Source organism: Salvelinus fontinalis, chromosome 3 (assembly GCF_029448725.1).
Source record: "Salvelinus fontinalis isolate EN_2023a chromosome 3, ASM2944872v1, whole genome shotgun sequence".
In the NCBI taxonomy this organism is placed as follows: domain Eukaryota; kingdom Metazoa; phylum Chordata; class Actinopteri; order Salmoniformes; family Salmonidae; genus Salvelinus; species Salvelinus fontinalis.
Window position 1 is genome coordinate 271,468 of NC_074667.1, and position 19,295 is coordinate 290,762.

The 19,295-nt window shown below is 43.4% G+C and overlaps 2 protein-coding genes across 3 annotated transcripts in view; both read right to left on the minus strand.

Annotated features, from left to right (window-relative positions):
* The window catches only part of LOC129835428 (oocyte zinc finger protein XlCOF6-like), a 7,881-nt gene extending 4,898 nt beyond the window's left edge, over nt 1-2,983 (minus strand). Inside the window, exons 1-2 of one of the 2 annotated variants that reach the window (XM_055901072.1) lie at nt 2,376-2,983; nt 2,012-2,043 (exon numbers count right to left, since the gene is read on the minus strand). The gene's annotated coding sequence lies outside the window, so the exon portion shown is untranslated. The remainder of the gene's footprint in view (nt 1-2,011; nt 2,044-2,375) is intronic. The other variant, XM_055901079.1, reaches the window with a different exon arrangement.
* Nucleotides 2,984-3,243: 260 nt separating this feature from the next.
* On the minus strand, nt 3,244-8,719 carry LOC129835445 (gastrula zinc finger protein XlCGF26.1-like). The gene is made up of 3 exons (XM_055901087.1): nt 8,584-8,719; nt 7,286-8,041; nt 3,244-6,821 (listed from the first exon to the last, which is right to left on the minus strand). Exons 2-3 carry the CDS (start codon nt 7,790-7,792, stop codon nt 5,559-5,561), a joined length of 1,770 nt encoding a protein of 589 aa, XP_055757062.1. The 5' UTR covers nt 7,793-8,041; nt 8,584-8,719; the 3' UTR covers nt 3,244-5,558.
* Nucleotides 8,720-19,295: the final 10,576 nt, after the last annotated feature.

The following is a 19,295-nucleotide window of genomic DNA, read 5'->3' on the forward strand; positions in this document are numbered from 1 at the left end:
CGAAAGGAAAGTAGTGGGCTTATTAAAACGCAACAACCGTACATTGAGCTTCCATACCCCGAGAGTTTGGACTTCTGTTCTGAAGCCAGAGGATGAGTCAGTCGTATTTCATTGTTTGTTTTTACACAAATAATTATACATTTTCACTTATAAAACTGACGATTGTATATTTTTTATTAAAATGCTTCATGAGTTGCACGCGGGTGCTTACTGTGACTGTCCTCCTGCTATTGGCTACTAGGTAGCTACTTCCCACGCCGTTGCTGGACAGTAGTGCTTGTCAAGCGGGAGCGAAGGGCACTGTGTCCCGGCGTTGCCGTTCATGCCCCCCTCCCCCCCCCCATTTAGTAGCAGACTGCATGTAGGCTATGTATCAAGGTGGCATCTAGATGGTTATCAGTAGTAGTTATTTCTTGTGTCGGCTGCTATTCTACGTGAGAGAAAAACATGGCCACGTTAGCTGCCGCCGGCGACACGACCGTGATGCCCAGAATGAAGCACTTCAAGTCGGCAGGCAGTCCGATACTGGACAGTAGTTCTTCTCAAGCGGGAGCGAAGAGCACTGTGTCCCGGTGTTGCTGTGATACCCAGAATGAAGCACTTCAAGTCGGCATGCAGACCGATACAACACTGGTCGCTGGCTTATCGATTCGCTGTGCAGCCCAATCAGCCACACAAAACGTTCTTGAGTGGCAAACAAATCTGCCCAATTAGCTGATTCGCTTTCCATACACCCACTCCCTCCGACACACCCACTCTCCCATACTCCGGTCGCCATATTGGGCTGCAGCGACTTGTTTTTATTTGGAAGGATCCAACAGCTACTACAAGCTCACCTGCGGCGAGGACCGCCGAGTTCGGGCCTCGTCAAGAGGATAATTCTGGCCCAGTGAGAGTGAGATTTGTGGAGAGAATGGATTCTTGCATTTTTATTGGAAGATCCATATGTGCTGTCAGGTTGGGTGGAGAAGAGGTTTGGGACTATTGAGGTGGTGAGAGTAACTCGGAGTGGATTAGTGATGATTTACTGTGTTTCTTCAGTCCAGGGGGAGTGGGTGCTACAGATCACGTGATTAGGGACATGTGCTTTGCTCTATGGCGCAGGGCGTCTTTAAAAGGAGTGATACATGGGGGGGGTTTAAGTGTTGAGGAGGATCAGTTGAAATGGAAGATTCCCCAGTGTCTGTAACACCTGTTGTTTGGTGCGACGCAGACCTGGTGGGGAAACAGAGAAGACATTGTCTGTCCTGCTGAGTTTCGATGTAGAGTCTTTGCCCGACATGGTTAAGTTAGAAAGTCTAAGTTATTCTGCTTTTGTTCTGAAAATACTATGGTGTTTTAGGTGTCAAGTTTATGGCCATGTTGCAGCAGTGTGTAGGAGGGAGATTCCTAGATGTGAGAAGTGTTCAGGAGGGCATAAGACGAAGCAATGTGTAGTATCGTTGGAGAAAGTTGTGTGTGTGTGTTAGTTGTGGGGATGCCCATGGGGTTGGAGGTGTCAGGTGAGAGAAAGACAGGTAGAGGTTGCCAGGTTTAGAGTAGTACAGAAGGTGTTGCATGCTGAGGCAGTGGACAGTGGTAGAGAAAGATGGTTACAGGCTGAGGGATACTGACAGGATTCCTGTGAGTAGGCAGAGTGAAGGAAATCATGTGATTCAGTAAGGTGGGGCTTTTTAGCATTCAGAGACATGGTTGTTACTGCAGAAATGGATCAGAAGTCACAGAAAATAGAGGTTGTGGTGGCAGTGGCTGAGAAGTACTCGAGACAGAGGATTTACTGCAAAACAGCTGCAGGGGGGGTGTTGAGTGGTAGTGTTCTGTTCTCTCAGACCATTGGTCTAGAGTAGAATTAGAAGAGAGAATAGTGGAATGGGGTGGTGTTTTTTTTATATAGAGGGCTAATAGTTGGCAGGGCAATTTTCATTTCCCCTAATTTTGTATTACCATATCAATTAACGTACGTAGGCCGAATGGCCTCACACACCAGTACAGTAGGTGGCGCTGTACGCACCTAAAGGTTGGATGCGATCCGCCAACCAAATCCTAAAGAAGAAGAAGCAGCTAACGTTAGCTAACATGGCTAATACAGACAGAAAATACAACAGTAACTTGTTGATTTCAAATAGCTACAATCGAGATGCCTGTAGCTACGAGTCAGAAAACATTCATTTTATTCGAATATCGACTCAGTTTGACTACAGCTTAAACATTGTTTACAGGAGCAATTAGCTAGCTAGCTACCAAGCTAAAAAAGCAGCTAGTCTGAAGAGCAGCTAGCCAGCTAAATTAGCAGTTATGTAAATCTAACTACTTGCTAATTACATCTGTTGGACGACCCCTTCTGGCCGTTAGTAGATACCTAATGATTTACTCACCGGTTCGATTGTAACATGATCCGTTCTTAGTATTCAGTCGTCTTCCAGCTACCTGTTGAAACGCAAGCGGCCTGTTCACGTTCCCAGATGAGAAGAAAACAAAGGGGCGAGGCTAGAAGAAAGGACATGAGAGCAGAAGGCCGAGAGAGTCGAGAATAGTAATACGACTATGCTCATTGAAGGTCATAGATACACTATATTGCATCATAGCTAAATAATAAGAACAATTACTCAGTACACGTACTATCCCACGTGCCTATGTAATGACACGGCACAGAGAGAAAGAAGAGTTCAGTGCGTTTACAGGTGATTTTCACTAGTTTTATGTTTATGATTGAGCAATTTACCAAATGGGGTGGTGAAAGCAAACTTGAAAGTAGTTATGACACGATCTATAAATTAATCCATTGGGTGTATTCACTAGGAATTTGTCCAAACGAAACTAGTTTTCATTGCATAACATTTTATGTTGCAAAATGGTTTGCTATGGTCTGCAACTAATGAATACATCCCAATTTCTATCCACTTCAAACCGCTTTAGCTTCCGCCGGGATGAAGTCAGCGTTTCTCAAACTCGGTCCTCGGGACCCCAAAGGGTGCACGTTTTGGTTTGTGCCCTAACATTACACAGCTGATTCAAATAGACAAATCTGGATGATTAGTTGATTATTTGAGTCAGCTGTGTAGTGCTAGGGGGAGGGGGGGCGGGGGCAAAAATCTAAACGTGGCAACTCTTAGTGTCCAGAGAACAAAGATTGGTTGGGAAACCCTGGATTAAGAAAGATACAAGACTGAAAGATTAGCTCAACTTCATGACTCAGCATCCAAACCAGTCTCACCACTGGGGCCAAGCAGGAACAAACATGACTTATTATTTGAAAAACACGTGTTTAATTTTTAAACATAAAAAAAAAACATATCAGAATGAAACTTTAGATGAACAACTGTGTGAGACATCATGTCAACATCTGTAACTTCCCCTCCAATCAACAGATGGAACGGAGAATCACCTTTATTCGCCAAACACATTTGCATGTACAGGAATTTGACTCGGTGATATGGCGCTGACACAACAAACAGAATATAGGCTACAGACAGACAACAAACTAGATATACACGCAGCATTTACACAATTCACATACAGTATGTACACTATGGACAGTGTAAGCTAAAAACTCCAGACTACACTATGAACAGTGTAAGCTAAAAACTACACTATGAACAGTATAATCTACATGGTGCATTGTGCATGTATTGATGTAGAACTAAAAGATGACTCCTGGGATTCCAGGGGAAAGGGGGATACCTTCAACTGAAATGCAACAGCCAATTAAAAACACTTTGTTACCTGTAGGTCCATTACTATGGAAACGGAAAGGAAAGGGGGACACCTAGTCAGTTGTACAACTGAATACCTTCAACTGAAATGCATTTAACCCAACCCCTCTGAATCAGAGAGGTGCGGGGAGGCCGCCTTTAAATCGACGTCTTCAGCGTCCGGGGAACAGTGGAACATGGGTCTGTTAAAATATCATTCATTAGTTATTAAGCAATGACACATTACAAGAAGTGGATAGAGATACACTCATTCAGAAGAATTGGAGCCTAGACCTTTAAATAAATATATAAACACATATGTAGCTAGTTGCTTCTTCAGACTTCTTCTAAACTGCCATTTAATTCATGGATATTATTATTAGTACGAACTCATTTATTGCGATAACATAAATGTTGCCAGTAGCTAGCTAGCTTATGGAGGACGCATTTAGTGTTCAGGAACTCTGGCTATATGGCAGTTTAACTATGAAGATGACATCATCACAGAAAACGCCGATCGTTTTTGCTCCAATGCAGCGTGTAGACTGCGTCTTATTCAAGGCAATATCCGCCCTCACAACACAGTTAGCCTTCACATATATATATTTTGGGAATATTCTTTCAAAATCGCCACAGAGTTTATATATTCCAGCTGTTCAGAAATATATGAGACAGATACAGAGGCTACAGCACCATGTCGATCACATTGGTCGAGGGTTCAGAAGAGGGGGAGTAAAGCATAGATTAAAAGAGAGAAACTTCAATGCGTGTGTAAAATAAACACATACGCAAAACATGATTTGTATCCTTTGTTTGGAGAAATATGTTTCCACAGGGCAGGGACGGTGGCGGGGGTGAAAACTTTATATTCCTAGCCTCGGCCTATAAATTAACTGGAGACAGCATTCAAAATGGAAGACTGTTGTTTTCAACGTAACCTACTCACGTTCGCAAAACGCTGACTTGTGGACGGTCCATATAAAACATTTTAAAACATTTAGCAGACGCTCTAATCCTGAGCAATTTACAGGAGCAATTAGGGTTAAGTGCCTTGCTCGAGGGCAGATTTTTCACCTAAGCGTCTCAGGGATTCGAACCAGCGACCTTTCTGTTACTGGCCCAATGCTCTTAACCGCTAGGTTACCTGCCGCACTATATATCTCCGGATTGCAGCCTTTTCATTAGGACCAACTCACATGCACACTAGCACTCAATGCGTACAGGGAGTGCCGCGAGCAGTAATGACATCATCACGTCATCCAAAAATATATATTTTTGATTTAACTAGGCAAGTCAGTGCAAGCGTGTTCATTACCTCGGGAATAAGATGTCATAATGTATTTATCTAGTTGCTTCGTTCAGATTTGTACAGTTGTCTTGGCAGACTTCTTCTAAAACTGCCATAGCGCGAGCCCACCATAGTAGAAGACAAGTGAAGCAACGTCACAACATAAAAAAACAGGCAAGTGGTGTCCTTTTAGTGGTCACATTGGTACTGCACTGTTAAATACATGCCAAAATGTGAGTCATATATACATATATACACACACACACACATAGATACTAGCACAAAACAGGTTCTGGATGCAGGCTAGATAGAACAGTTCAAAGCAAGCAGACAACTCATAAACAGAACACCCAGACACCAAATAACTAGTTATGGTAGTTTCTTAGTTAGCCTTTTCAGAGAAAATAAGACAAATGAACTATCACAAGGGAGTCGGGAAGGCAGCGGTGTACAATATATCTAAGTTGTATTTTAAAAATGTTTTAGTAATTTAGCAGACGGTCTTATCCAGAGCGACTCAGTCTAATGGCAGTTATTTATGCTTTTCAACCCCAGTGTGTATCTCCTGGGTAACATTCTCACAGACATTGGAACGTTGGAGCGGTTTCTCTCCCGTGTGTGAGCATGTGATTCTTCAGAGCTCTCTTCTCTGAGAAACCTTTCCCACATTCAGGGCAGTGGCAGGGTTTCACTCCAGTGTGTGTTTGCAGGTGTGATTTCAGACCAGATGAAGAAATGAAACTCTTTACACAATAGGTACATCTGTAACGCCTTTCACCTGAATGCACCCTGAGATGCTTTTTAAGATTTTGTGAAAGAGCAAAACTTTTCCCACACTGGGAGCAAAGGTAGGGCTTCTCTCCAGTGTGTACACGCTGATGACTTTTCAATTTCTGCTCATTAACAAAGCGCCGGTCACACTGTGTGCAGTGGTAAGGCTTCTCTCCCGTGTGCATTCTCTGGTGAAATAGAAGATTTCGCTTTGTTGAGAGACACTGATTGCAAACAGGGCAAGGGAAAGATGGCTTTGCTTCTACATGTTGCTTCTGGTGTGTTGTGAAGTGTCCTAATGTTCTGAAACTCTTCCCGCATTCAGAGCAGAGGTAAGGTTTCTCTCCGGTGTGAATACTCTGATGTGACTTCAAGGACGAAGCTGCTGTAAAGCCCCTCCCACAGACGGGACACACATGCGGCCTTTCCCTGTGTTCAGCATGGACCCTCTGGTGAGATATCAAGTGTGCCTGAGTATAGAAGGTCTTCCCACAGTCAGGGCAAAGGTGGAGCTGTTCCCCAGTGTGTAGTCTCTGGTGTTTCCTCAGGGCGTAGGTGCTAGAGAATCTCTTGCCACATTCAGAGCAGAGCTGAGTTTTTTCAGTGTGGCGGATTCGCAGATGATCCTTTAATTCTTTCTTTGAAGCTAGCATCGTCCCGCAGTGAGGACACGGATGCGGGACTTTGACTTTCTTCGTCCCTCTAACCTCACCAGTGTGAAGTTTCTGATGTTTTTTTAGGCTTCTTAACAGACGGAACGTCTCCCCACACTCGGAGCACTCGTGAGGTTTTTCTTCGGTGTGAACGCGCATGTGGCTTTTCAGGCTTTTCTGACTTCCTAAATTCTTCCCACAGTGATCACAGATATGGGAGCTAGGCCTGTCTCCTGGGAGAGTTTTCGTACATCGTTTAGCACTAGACGGGCTGTGAGATTTCTCTCCTGTGCGAGTTGTCTTGCTGTCGTCTAGCTGCACAGACACCCTCTTCTTCAGACAGCGCAGTAGGGCGCTACCGCGGGACGCACGACCCGGGGACTTCGAGAGGGTGGAGGGGGGCCGGAGAAGCTTGTCCTGGAAATGGTAAATATAGTAATATAGTAATATAATATAGTAATATAATATAGTAATATAGTAATATAGTAATATAATATAGTAATATAGTGACCGAATGAAACAGGGACACCATCTCCTACCCGGCAAGTCTTTCCTCAATTCCTCTCATCCTCAATTATTCAAACTACTTCTCAACATCCATTGAATGAGAAAGGCCAAGAGGAGGAACACCAGGGGTGTATTCTCTACAACACAAACAGAAGTCAACGGAATGAAAACGGGGAGGGACCTACCCGACTTTGTCTAATATAACCCCCCCCCCCCTGTTGTGAAACTTTTTGCAACTGTTTGGAATAATGATTACACCCCAGATGTGGAGAAATACCAAGAGGAGGAACATCAGATCCTTTCATAAAAGGAGGTCGAGGAATCAAGGAAAGACCTGCGAAGCATAATGTAAGACTGGGAAATGAAGTACTCACCCCTCTCACTCTCTGCTCTGGTGTGTGTCTCTCTGGAGACAACTCCACCTCCAGCCCATCGCTAGCCATCCAATCCCTGACCTCCTCGTCCCTTTCTTCATCACAGTCTACATCGCCATCATCATCATCAGATTGGCTGGAACTCATGGGCTCCACCTCCAACCCATTGCGAGGTAACTGAACCCCGCCCTCTCCGTTCCATTCTTCGTCACAGTCTACAGCATCATCTTCATCAGCACTGCTAGCATCCTCCTGTATCTTTCTGATGTCCTCCTTCAGTTGGACTAACCAAGATATTCCCTGCTCCTCTGATTTCATTGAATCCGTATTGTCCCACATTTCCTCCAGGATTTTACGCCGCAACGAGCGGTGATCCATGCCTTTAACTTCGAAGCCATCTTTGCCACCGTGTCCATGACGTTCACAAAGGTAACGTAAATTGTCCTCGGTTAAATTCCATAAACCCTTTTCGATTTCATCCATCAACATTCCCTTCTCTCGATCCATTTTGTCCCTGCAGATTCTTAATGATCCTATTCTGATTAGTTACAATGTGTCTTGGTCCAAAATAGGGTGAGGTGTCTTTCCTTTCATATGGATTCAAAGGTCTCCTAGATCTCTCTTCCCACTGGGAGTTTTAGCAAGTGCTGCTTTGTGAGTCTCAGACCAAGACAAGTTATCCCAGGTTCTGAGTTCTCATAACACTGGATCTTCTTCCTCCCACCAGAGCAGGAGGGGAATTCCTTGTGAGGTCACCTGTGTAGATAGGAGGATGTGGTGTAATACAAAAAACACTCTGTACCATCCAATATCTACATGTATAGTCAGATTCCATTGCTGTCAAGTGTGTCAAATCGTTACATTTTCTATCATTCATTTTAAATATTTTGTTTTTACTAAATAGAACAATATCAGTGACCATTAATTAATTTCAATATTCCTATGACGGCTTTTATTTTGAAGGATCCAACCTGGAAGCATAATTCCGCTAGCTAACAAGCTAACGAACATAGCTAACACGAACAGAAAGTACAACAGTAACTCGTTGATTCTTTACAGCTGAAATCGATCTGCATGTAGTCACCAGTCAGAAAACAATAATTGTATTTGTGTATCGACTGAGTTTGAGCACCGCTTCAAAAGGGTTAGTATGAGCTATTAGCTAGCTAGCTACCAAGCTAAACAGCAGCTAGTCTGAAGAGCAGATAGGTTTGCATAACTACTAGCTAGCTAACGACTAATAACGACGTTTGGGCGACCCGTTATGACCATTGGTAGATATCTAATGCTTTACTCACCAGCTCAAGTTTTATGTTTTCATTTCGAAGTGTCCAATTGTCTTCTAGTTAGCTATCTAACTAGATTTTCAAAGAGCGGCCTGTACGCTTTCGAGAAGAAGCAACAAAGGGGCGGGGCCATGAGAAAGTACGGGGGCTGGGAAAGGACATGATTGGAGAGCAGTCTCGAAAGGGCCTTAGAACTAGCTTACACATTTGCGCAAACCAAAATTTGAAAATATATTTGCAACAACAAAATGTTAAGGTGTGTATCAATAGAACCTTTTGTATATATATATATATTTTTTTTAAGATGCAGATATAAAAGATAAGATCCTTCTGTTTCCAAAACCTAATCGCAAGCGATGCTTGTTAATGTTCAGACCGAGCATTGTGGCTCTTAATTAACAAAACTCCCCCATTCAGAAGACGCCTTCCTCCAATCTCTCTTCTGTGTGATGTAACGGAACTGAACATCATGATCAAGGGCAATACAAGAGTCTAACGAGGTAATTGAGGTAAGCTTGCTAGCTTATTTCAATCACTGGTTGAACAACGTTGTTTCCATGTCATTTCAATTAAATGACATTGAACCAACGTGGAATAAACGTTGAATTGACGTCTGGGCCCAGAGGGACTGGATTCTATTATTAGCCAAGATATGATGTGATGTTGACAAAAAATCTCTGGCCAGACCAACAAGAGCGACAGGATGTCCACCAAGAAGATGGGAACTTGTAGTGTGACATACTGTGAGGAGGTACAGTTAGTTTTTTTTTACAGAACTACCTCAGGTTTTCATTGTTGCTTGTTTTACATTTTTTTTATTTTACATGGATGTCATTTTGTGGCAAATTTTTCTGTTCACTATATGACTTTACATGTAAGAAATGTAAAAATGGACATGCAAATGTTTCTGTTTACAAGTAACACATTGCTACAAAAATATATTTACTTTATACATACAAATGTGCATTTCCTTTTTTCTGTGTACGACAGTATTGACTCTTCCCAGCAAACTTTGACCTACTGTTGAGATCGGTATCTAAACAGCTCAGTGTGATACACAATAGCATTCAGCTAGAGAGAACTGGCATTCTGGTATAGTACCGTGAGCAGTCAGTGTCAACAAAGAAGTAGAACAAAACTGACATGTGTATATAAAACATTTCCAGGGTTGCCATGGTGAAAAAACATCTAAACATTTTGACCAGTACGGCTCAACACAATGACAAAAAAAACCTGTTTAATTTTGGTGGCATTGGCCAATTTACTGAAAAATAACTAGATTTTGAAGCATGAATTAAATGTTTTTGGGGGGAGTTACTACATTTTGCAGACATGCAATAGAGTTGTGACGTCCCATAAAACTGTTGTGACAATTGCACTTAGGGAACTCAAAGGATATTGGTTCGGCCAGGCCATAGCTAGCCTTCAGCTCTAGCTGGGGCACCTCGGCCGGGACCTTGTGAAAGTATCTGGAGAAATGACATTTGTGTATAAATGCTACAACTACTTACTGGTATTTACTATACACACATAAATGTTATTCTGATGTGTGTGTTACTCACATGAATCCATTTTCTCTCTCGCACTTCTGCAATGTATTTTTGATCAGGCCACCCAGCGTGGTGAAGAAGAGCTGCTCAGAGGGCTTGGCTGTGCTACCCGGCAATAGAGTTGTGACGTCCCATAAAATAGTTGTGACAATTGCACTTAGAGTTTAGAAAATGTTAAGACTGTTTCAAAATAATTAGCCAAAGCGATCGAGAAACTGTAAAAAGTACAATTTTATATTCATTAAACATAACTTAAATTATACTGTTACTGCTTCCTGTTGTCATATTTTTGATTTACAACCCAGTGTCAAAACACCAGTTTTCAATGTCCAAAGTCATAATCAATATGCAGATATAGGCTGTGATACTTTGAAGACCAAAACATAAAAATGACCCTCTACACAAATCCATCGGATGTAGTGATCAAAATACAGTAGCCATATCTAGGAAAACCAACGTTCCAAAGGCTGGGCCTAATAGAGTGTATAAGAGGTCATACAATAAGTTGTGTAGTGATTCCAATGTTGTGTTAAGGATTCTTTTTTGGTCCGTGGTGTGTAATGAGAAGCAACCAGACGCTGCCCGTGACACATTTATTAAATTACTTATTCCAGTTACTAATAAGCACCCATTAAGAAAATGAATGTAAAAACTTAAATCCCCGTGGATTGATGAGGAATTGAAAAATTGTATGGTTGAGAGGGATGAGGCAAAATAAATGGCAAATAGTTCTGGCTGTACAACCGATTGGCAAACGTACTGCAAATTGAGAAATCATGTGACTAAACTGAGTAAAAAGAAGAACCTACACTATGAAACAAGGATAAATGACAAAGAATGATAGTAAAACGTTTTGGAGCACCTTAAATTACATCTTGGGCAAAAATGGAAAATGCCAGCTCTGTCAGTCATTGAATCAGATGGCTCATTCATCACAAAACCCACTGATATTGCCAAAAACTTCATGATTTTTTTCATTGACAAGATTACCAAACGTAAGCAGGACATACCAGCAACAAACGCTGACACTACACATCCAAGTATATCTGACCAAATTATGAAAGACAAGCATTGTCATTTTGAATTCCGTAAAGTCAGTGTGGAAGAGGTGAAAAAGTTGTCTTTCAACAATGACAAGTCACCAGGATCTGACAACTTGGATGGAAAATGACTGAGGATAATAGAGGATGATATTGCTACTCCTATTTGCCATATCTTCAATTTAAGCCTACTAGAAAGTGTGTTCCCTCAGGCCTGGAGGGAGGCAAAAGTCTTTCCCCTACCTAAGAAAAGTAAAGCCCTTTTAACTGGCTCAAATAGCCGACCAATCAGCCTGTCACCAACCCTTAGTAAACTTTTTTTTTTTTTTTTTTGGACCAGATACAATATTATTTCACAGTGAACAAATTGACAACAGACGTTCAGAACACTTATAGGGAAGGACATCAAGCACAGAACAAACACATGACTGATTCTGAGTGAAATTGATGATAAAAAAGATTGTGGGGGCTGTTTTGTTAGACTTCAGTGCGGCTTTTGACATTATCGGTCATAGTCTGCTGCTGGAAAAATGTATGTGTTATGGCTTTACCCCCCCTGCTATAATGTGAATAAATCTTTTTGTATTTATTTAACCTTTACTTAACTAGGCAAGTCACTTAAGAACAAATTCTTATTTACAATGACGGCCTACCCCGGACAAACCTGGATGACGCTGGGCCAATTGTGCGCCGCCTTATGGGACTCCCAATCATGGCCGGATGTGATACAGTCTGGATTCGAACCAGGGACTGTAGTGACACCTCTTGCACTGAGATGCAGTGCCTTAGACTGGTGCGATAATTTGATTCCTGTCTAACAGAACACAAAGGGTGTTCTTTAATGGAAGCCTATCCAACATAATCCAGGTAGAGTTAGGAATTCCCCAGGGCAGCTGTTTAGGCCCTTTACTTTGTTCAATCTTTACTAATGACATGGAACTGGCTTTGAGTAAAGCCAGTGTGTCTATGTATGAGGATGACTCAACACTATACATGTAATCTACTACAGCGACTGAAATGACCGCAACACTTAACAAAGAACTGCAGTTGGTTCAGCAGCCCGGACCTCATTGGAAAGGCTAGATGTCATTACATTTACATTTACATTTAAGTCATTTAGCAGACGCTCTTATCCAGAGCGACTTACAAATTGGACATAAAGGGGCAAGGACTCAGAATATGTAGTGGGCCGTTTCGGACGTCCCCAGTGGCTGCACTACAGGTGGACATGAGGGATATGCCATTGCAGATTAGGAGACAGCAGCTGGCAATGAACTATTGGGTCAACCCACAGGGACATGGGGTGTCTCATCCTGCAAAAGGGATTTTACAGGCATGCTGGGAACATGAGCGAAGACAGAACACGAGCTTTGGGTGGGTGATACATCTGATTGGAGAAACTAGGGACAGATAGGGAGGGTGATGATCCATCTGATTGGAGAGACTAGGGGCAGATAGGGAGGGTGATGATCCATCTGATTGGAGAGACTAGGGACAGATAGGGAGGGGGATGATACATCTGATTGGAAAGACTAGGGACAGATAGGGAGGGTGATACATCTGATTGGAGAGACTAGGGACAGATAGGGAGGGTGATGGTACATCTGATTGGAGAGACTAGGGACAGATAGGGAGGGTGATGATACATCTGATTGGAGAGACTAGGGACAGATAGGGAGGGTGTTGAGCCATCTGATTGGAGAGACTAGGGACAGATAGGGAGGGGGATGATACATCTGATTGGAAAGACTAGGGACAGATAGGGAGGGTGATACATCTGATTGGAGAGACTAGGGACAGATAGGGAGGGTGATGGTACATCTGATTGGAGAGACTAGGGACAGATAGGGAGGGGGATGATACATCTGATTGGAAAGACTAGGGACAGATAGGGAGGGTGATACATCTGATTGGAGAGACTAGGGACAGATAGGGAGGGTGATGGTACATCTGATTGGAGAGACTAGGGACAGATAGGGAGGGTGATGATACATCTGATTGGAGAGACTAGGGACAGATAGGGAGGGTGATACATCTGATTGGAGAGACTAGGGACAGATAGGGAGGGGGATGATACATCTGATTGGAGAGACTAGGGACAGATAGGGAGGGTGATACATCTGATTGGAGAGACTAGGGACAGATAGGGAGGGTGTTACATCTGATTGGAGAGACTAGGGACAGATAGGGAGGGTGTTACATCTGATTGGAGAGACTAGGGACAGATAGGGAGGGTGTTACATCTGATTGGAGAGACTAGGGACAGATATGGAGGGTGTTGGTACATCTGATTGGAGAGACTAGGGACAGATAGGGAGGGTGATGAACCATCTGATTGGTTTAAGAGATGTCTGGATACTGTGTATCAGGATGTTGTGGCCATATACACAGATGGTTCAAAAGATCCAAGGACAGGACGTACTGGGTCAGCATTTGTAGTGCAGGAATGTGGGGTGAGAGTCAGGATACGTATTACAGATCATCTGGCTGTATATACGGTGGAGATGATGGCCATGCTGTTGGCCTTGCAGTTGGTGGAGGAAGTTAAGCCAGACAGAGTAGTCATTTGCTCTGATTCATGTGCAGTATTGATGAGTCTCCAGTCCTTTATATCACGTAGCAGACAAGACCTGCTTTATGAGGTGCTACAACCCCATGGCAGGATTAGACAAATATATATACAGATAATATTTACATGGCTCCCAGCTCATGTGGGAGTGGAACGAGGTAGTTGATATACCGGCTAAACAAGCACTTAGTAGTGGGGATGTTGATATACCGGTTAAACAAGCACTTAGTAGTGGGGATGTTGATATACCGGCTAAACAAGCACTTAGTAGTGGGGATGTTGATATACCGGCTAAACAAGCACTTAGTAGTGGGGATGTTGATATACCGGCTAAACAAGCACTTAGTAGTGGGGATGTTGATATACCGGCTAAACAAGCCCTTAGTAGTGGGGATGTTGATATACCGGCTAAACAAGCACTTAGTAGTGGGGATGTTGATGTACCGGCTAAACAAGCACTTAGTAGTGGGGATGTTGATGTACCGGCTAAACAAGCACTTAGTAGTGGGGATGTTGATGTACCGGCTAAACAAGCACTTAGTAGTGGGGATGTTGATGTACCGGCTAAACAAGCACTTAGTAGTGGGGATGTTGATGTACCGGCTAAACAAGCACTTAGTAGTGGGGATGTTGATATACCGGCTAAACAAGCACTTAGTAGTGGGGATGTTGATATACCGGCTAAACAAGCACTTAGTAGTGGGGATGTTGATGTACCGGCTAAACAAGCACTTAGTAGTGGGGATGTTGATATACCGGCTAAACAAGCACTTAGTAGTGGGGATGTTGATATACCGGCTAAACAAGCACTTAGTAGTGGGGATGTTGATGTACCGGCTAAACAAGCACTTAGTAGTGGGGATGTTGATATACCGGCTAAACAAGCACTTAGTAGTGGGGATGTTGATATACCGGCTAAACAAGCACTTAGTAGTGGGGATGTTGATATACTGGCTAAACAAGCACTTAGTAGTGGGGATGTTGATATACCGGCTAAACAAGCACTTAGTAGTGGGGATGTTGATATACTGGCTAAACAAGCACTTAGTAGTGGGGATGTTGATATACCGGCTAAACAAGCACTTAGTAGTGGGGATGTTGATATACCGGCTAAACAAGCACTTAGTAGTGGGGATGTTGATATACTGGCTAAACAAGCACTTAGTAGTGGGGATGTTGATATACCGGCTAAACAAGCACTTAGTAGTGGGGATGTTGATATACCGGCTAAACAAGCACTTAGTAGTGGGGATGTTGATATACCGGCTAAACAAGCACTTAGTAGTGGGGGATGTTGATGTACCGGCTAAACAAGCACTTAGTAGTGGGGATGTTGATGTACCGGCTAAACAAGCACTTAGTAGTGGGGATGTTGATATACCGGCTAAACAAGCCCTTAGTAGTGGGGATGTTGATATACCGGCTAAACAAGCACTTAGTAGTGGGGATGTTGATGTACCGGCTAAACAAGCACTTAGTAGTGGGGATGTTGATATACCGGCTAAACAAGCACTTAGTAGTGGGGATGTTGATATACCGGCTAAACAAGCACTTAGTAGTGGGGATGTTGATATACCGGCTAAACAAGCACTTAGTAGTGGGGATGTTGATATACCGGCTAAACAAGCACTTAGTAGTGGGGATGTTGATATACCGGCTAAACAAGCACTTAGTAGTGGGGATGTTGATATACTGGCTAAACAAGCACTTAGTAGTGGGGATGTTGATATACCGGCTAAACAAGCACTTAGTAGTGGGGATGTTGATATACCGGCTAAACAAGCACTTAGTGGGGATGTTGATATACCGGCTAAACAAGCACTTAGTAGTGGGGATGTTGATATACCGGCTAAACAAGCACTTAGTAGTGGGGATGTTGATATACCGGCTAAACAAGCACTTAGTAGTGGGGATGTTGATATACCGGCTAAACAAGCACTTAGTAGTGGGGATGTTGATGTACCGGCTAAACAAGCACTTAGTAGTGGGGATGTTGTCGTTTCAATGAGCAAGGCAAAAAGCCTGATATGGACAGTGATGGTGGAGAAATGGCAGGAGCAGTGGAATAGAGATACGAAGGGCAGGCATTACTTTCAAGTACAGAGGAAAGTTGGGGAGGGGAGAACGGCAGGAAGGGACAGAAGAGAGGAGGCTATATTTACAAGATGGGACACAGTCAGTTGAATAAGACCTTAATGTGATAGGAAAGCTTCCAACGGGAAAATGTGAGTATTGCCAGGAAACAGAGACCGTGGGGCATGTATTGATACAGTGTGGTCAGTATGAGAGGAAAGGAGAGAGGATGAGATCTAGTATGAGGGAGAAGGGGGATACAGTGTGGGCAGTAGGAGAGAGGAAAGGAGAGAGGATGAGATCTAGTATGAGGGAGAAGGGGGATACAGTGTGGTCAGTATGAGAGGAAAGGAGAGAGGATGAGATCTAGTATGAGGGAGAAGGGAGATACAGTGTGGTCAGTAGGAGAGAGGAAAGGAGAGAGGATGAGATCTAGTATGAGGGAGAAGGGGGATACAGTGTGGTCAGTAGTAGAGAGGAAAGGAGAGAGGATGAGATCTAGTATGAGGGAGAAGGGAGATACAGTGTGGTCAGTAGGAGAGAGGAAAGGAGAGAGGATGAGATCTAGTATGAGGGAGAAGGGGGATACAGTGTGGTCAGTAGTAGAGAGGAAAGGAGAGAGGATGAGATCTAGTATGAGGGAGAAGGGGGATACAGTGTGGTCAGTAGTAGAGAGGAAAGGAGAGAGGATGAGATCTAGCATGAGGGAGAAGGGGGATACAGTGTGGTCAGTATGAGAGGAAAGGAGAGAGGATGAGATCTAGTATGAGGGAGAAGGGAGATACAGTGTGGTCAGTAGGAGAGGATGAGATCTAGTATGAGGGAGAAGGGGGATACAGTGTGGTCAGTAGGAGAGAGGAAAGGAGAGAGGATGAGATCTAGTATGAGGGAGAAGGGAGATACAGTGTGGTCAGTATGAGAGGAAAGGAGAGAGGATGAGATCTAGTATGAGGGAGAAGGGAGATACAGTGTGGTCAGTAGGAGAGGATGAGATCTAGTATGAGGGAGAAGGGGGATACAGTGTGGTCAGTAGGAGAAGAAAGGAGAGAGGATGAGATCTAGTATGAGGGAGAAGGGGGATACAGTGTGGTCAGTATGAGAGGAGAGAGGATGAGATCTAGTATGAGAGAGAAGGGGGATACATTAAATTATTTTAAAGAGTACATTGAGTAGAACGTCATTAGATATAGTCTCAAATATTTTGTTATCTTTTTTAAGAGCAATGGACTGGCAGGTAGGATTTAGTTTCTCCCTGACTCTGGCCCACACTCCAGTACAGTAGGTGGTGGTAACGCACCATAAGGTTGGATGTAGTTTCTCCCTGACTCTGGCCCACACTCCAGTACAGTAGGTGGTGGTAACGCACCATAAGGTTGGATGTAGTTTCTCCCTGACTCTGGCCCACACTCCAGTACAGTAGGTGGTGGTAACACACCATAAGGTTGGATGTAGTTTCTCCCTGACTCTGGCCCACACTCCAGTACAGTGGGTGGTGGTAACGCACCATAAGGTTGGATGTAGTTTCTCCCTGACTCTGGCCCACACTCCAGTACAGTAGGTGGTGGTAACGCACCATAAGGTTGGATGTAGTTTCTCCCTGACTCTGGCCCACACTCCAGTACAGTAGGTGGTGGTAACGCACCATAAGGTTGGATGTAGTTTCTCCCTGACTCTGGCCCACACTCCAGTACAGTAGGTGGTGGTAACGCACCATAAGGTTGGATGTAGTTTCTCCCTGACTCTGGCCCACACTCCAGTACAGTAGGTGGTGGTAACGCACCATAAGGTTGGATGTAGTTTCTCCCTGACTCTGGCCCACACTCCAGTACAGTAGGTGGTGGTAACGCACCATAAGGTTGGATGCCAACTGCTGATAAACTCCACCAAAAATACATCTCATCTGTGATATTTGTTCCTGCAGTCCAATGACCAAATCGCCCTCTAGTGGCCTCATGGGTGGAATGTTATTACTATTTTTCACTATTTCATTATTAAACATATACTTTCTATGTCAAAAGGTTGTCATATTTCAGTCTTCCGTGATGTATATTAACTGTAATTTTGGGATGCAAACTCCAAATGTAATACCTTTCAACTCTATATATCTATATAAGCCCATAACCATGTGAGGTGTATACTTTTGTTTAAGACTTACAAGAAACACTCTCTGTGATCCTGATTCAGCCCACTGCAGTAAATTAAAAGACTCAGGCCACAACAAATGAAATTAAACAATATACCACATTAATTCTTACTAGTAATACATTTATTACATTATTTGTGTGTGTGTTTTGTTGGAGTAATTTTAGCAACAACAAAAAATGATTTGGGCTGGTCAAAAATCTGAGTGGCTGATAGATTTTTGTCTATACCTGCCACAGTGGCTGATAGATTTTTGTATATACCTGCCACAGTGGCTGGCAGATTTTTGTCTATACCTGCCACAGTGGCTGATAGATTTTTGTATATACCTGCCACAGTGGCTGATAGATTTTTGTATATACCTGCCACAGTGGCTGATAGATTTTTGTATATACCTGCCACAGTGGCTGGCAGATTTTTGTCTATACCTGCCACAGTGGCTGATAGATTTTTGTCTATACCTGCCACAGTGGCTGATAGATTTTTGTCTATACCTGCCACAGTGGCTGATAGATTTTTGTATATACCTGCCACAGTGGCTGATAGATTTTTGTATATACCTGCCACAGTGGCTGATAGATTTTTGTATATACCTGCCACAGTGGCTGATAGATTTTTGTATATACCTGCCACAGTGGCTGATAGATTTTTGTCTATACCTGCCACAGTGGCCGGTGGACCAACACGTTGGTGATCGTGTGCCCACTGGAGCCGCTTCTTCTTGTTGTTTTTAGCTGATAAGAGTGGAATCCCGTGTTGTCGTCTGTTGCAATAGCCTATCCGTGACAAGGACGAGTTGGGCTTTCCGAAATGCCGTTCTCCACACCACTGTTGTACCGTGTATTTGCCTGTTTGTGGCCCACCTGTTAGCTTGCACGATTCCTGCCATTCTCCTCCAACCTCTCATCAACGAGCTGTTTTCGCCCACAGGTCTGCCGCTGACTGGATGCTGTTCTGTTTGTCGCACCATCCTCAGTAAACCCTAGACGCTGTCGTCTATGAAAAGCCCAGGAGGCCGTCAGTTTCTGCGATATTGGAAACGGCGCGCCTGGCACTGACAATCATACCACGCTCAAAGTCGCTTAGGTCACTTGTTTTGCCAATTCTAGCGTTTTACCTTGTCACGAACATAAAGTACAACAGTGTATTAAAGCATCTCATTAATTGAACAGTCGATCTGCCTGTAGCTACCAGACAAAAATAAATTGTAATTTTATTATAATATTGACGCTGAGCTTAACATGTCTAGTTAGCACCTTCTAACGTTAGTTAGCTACCAAACTAAGGCAGCTAGCTAGTCTCTGAGCAGAGCTAACGGTTATGTAAACCTAGCCTCTAATTACAACGTTT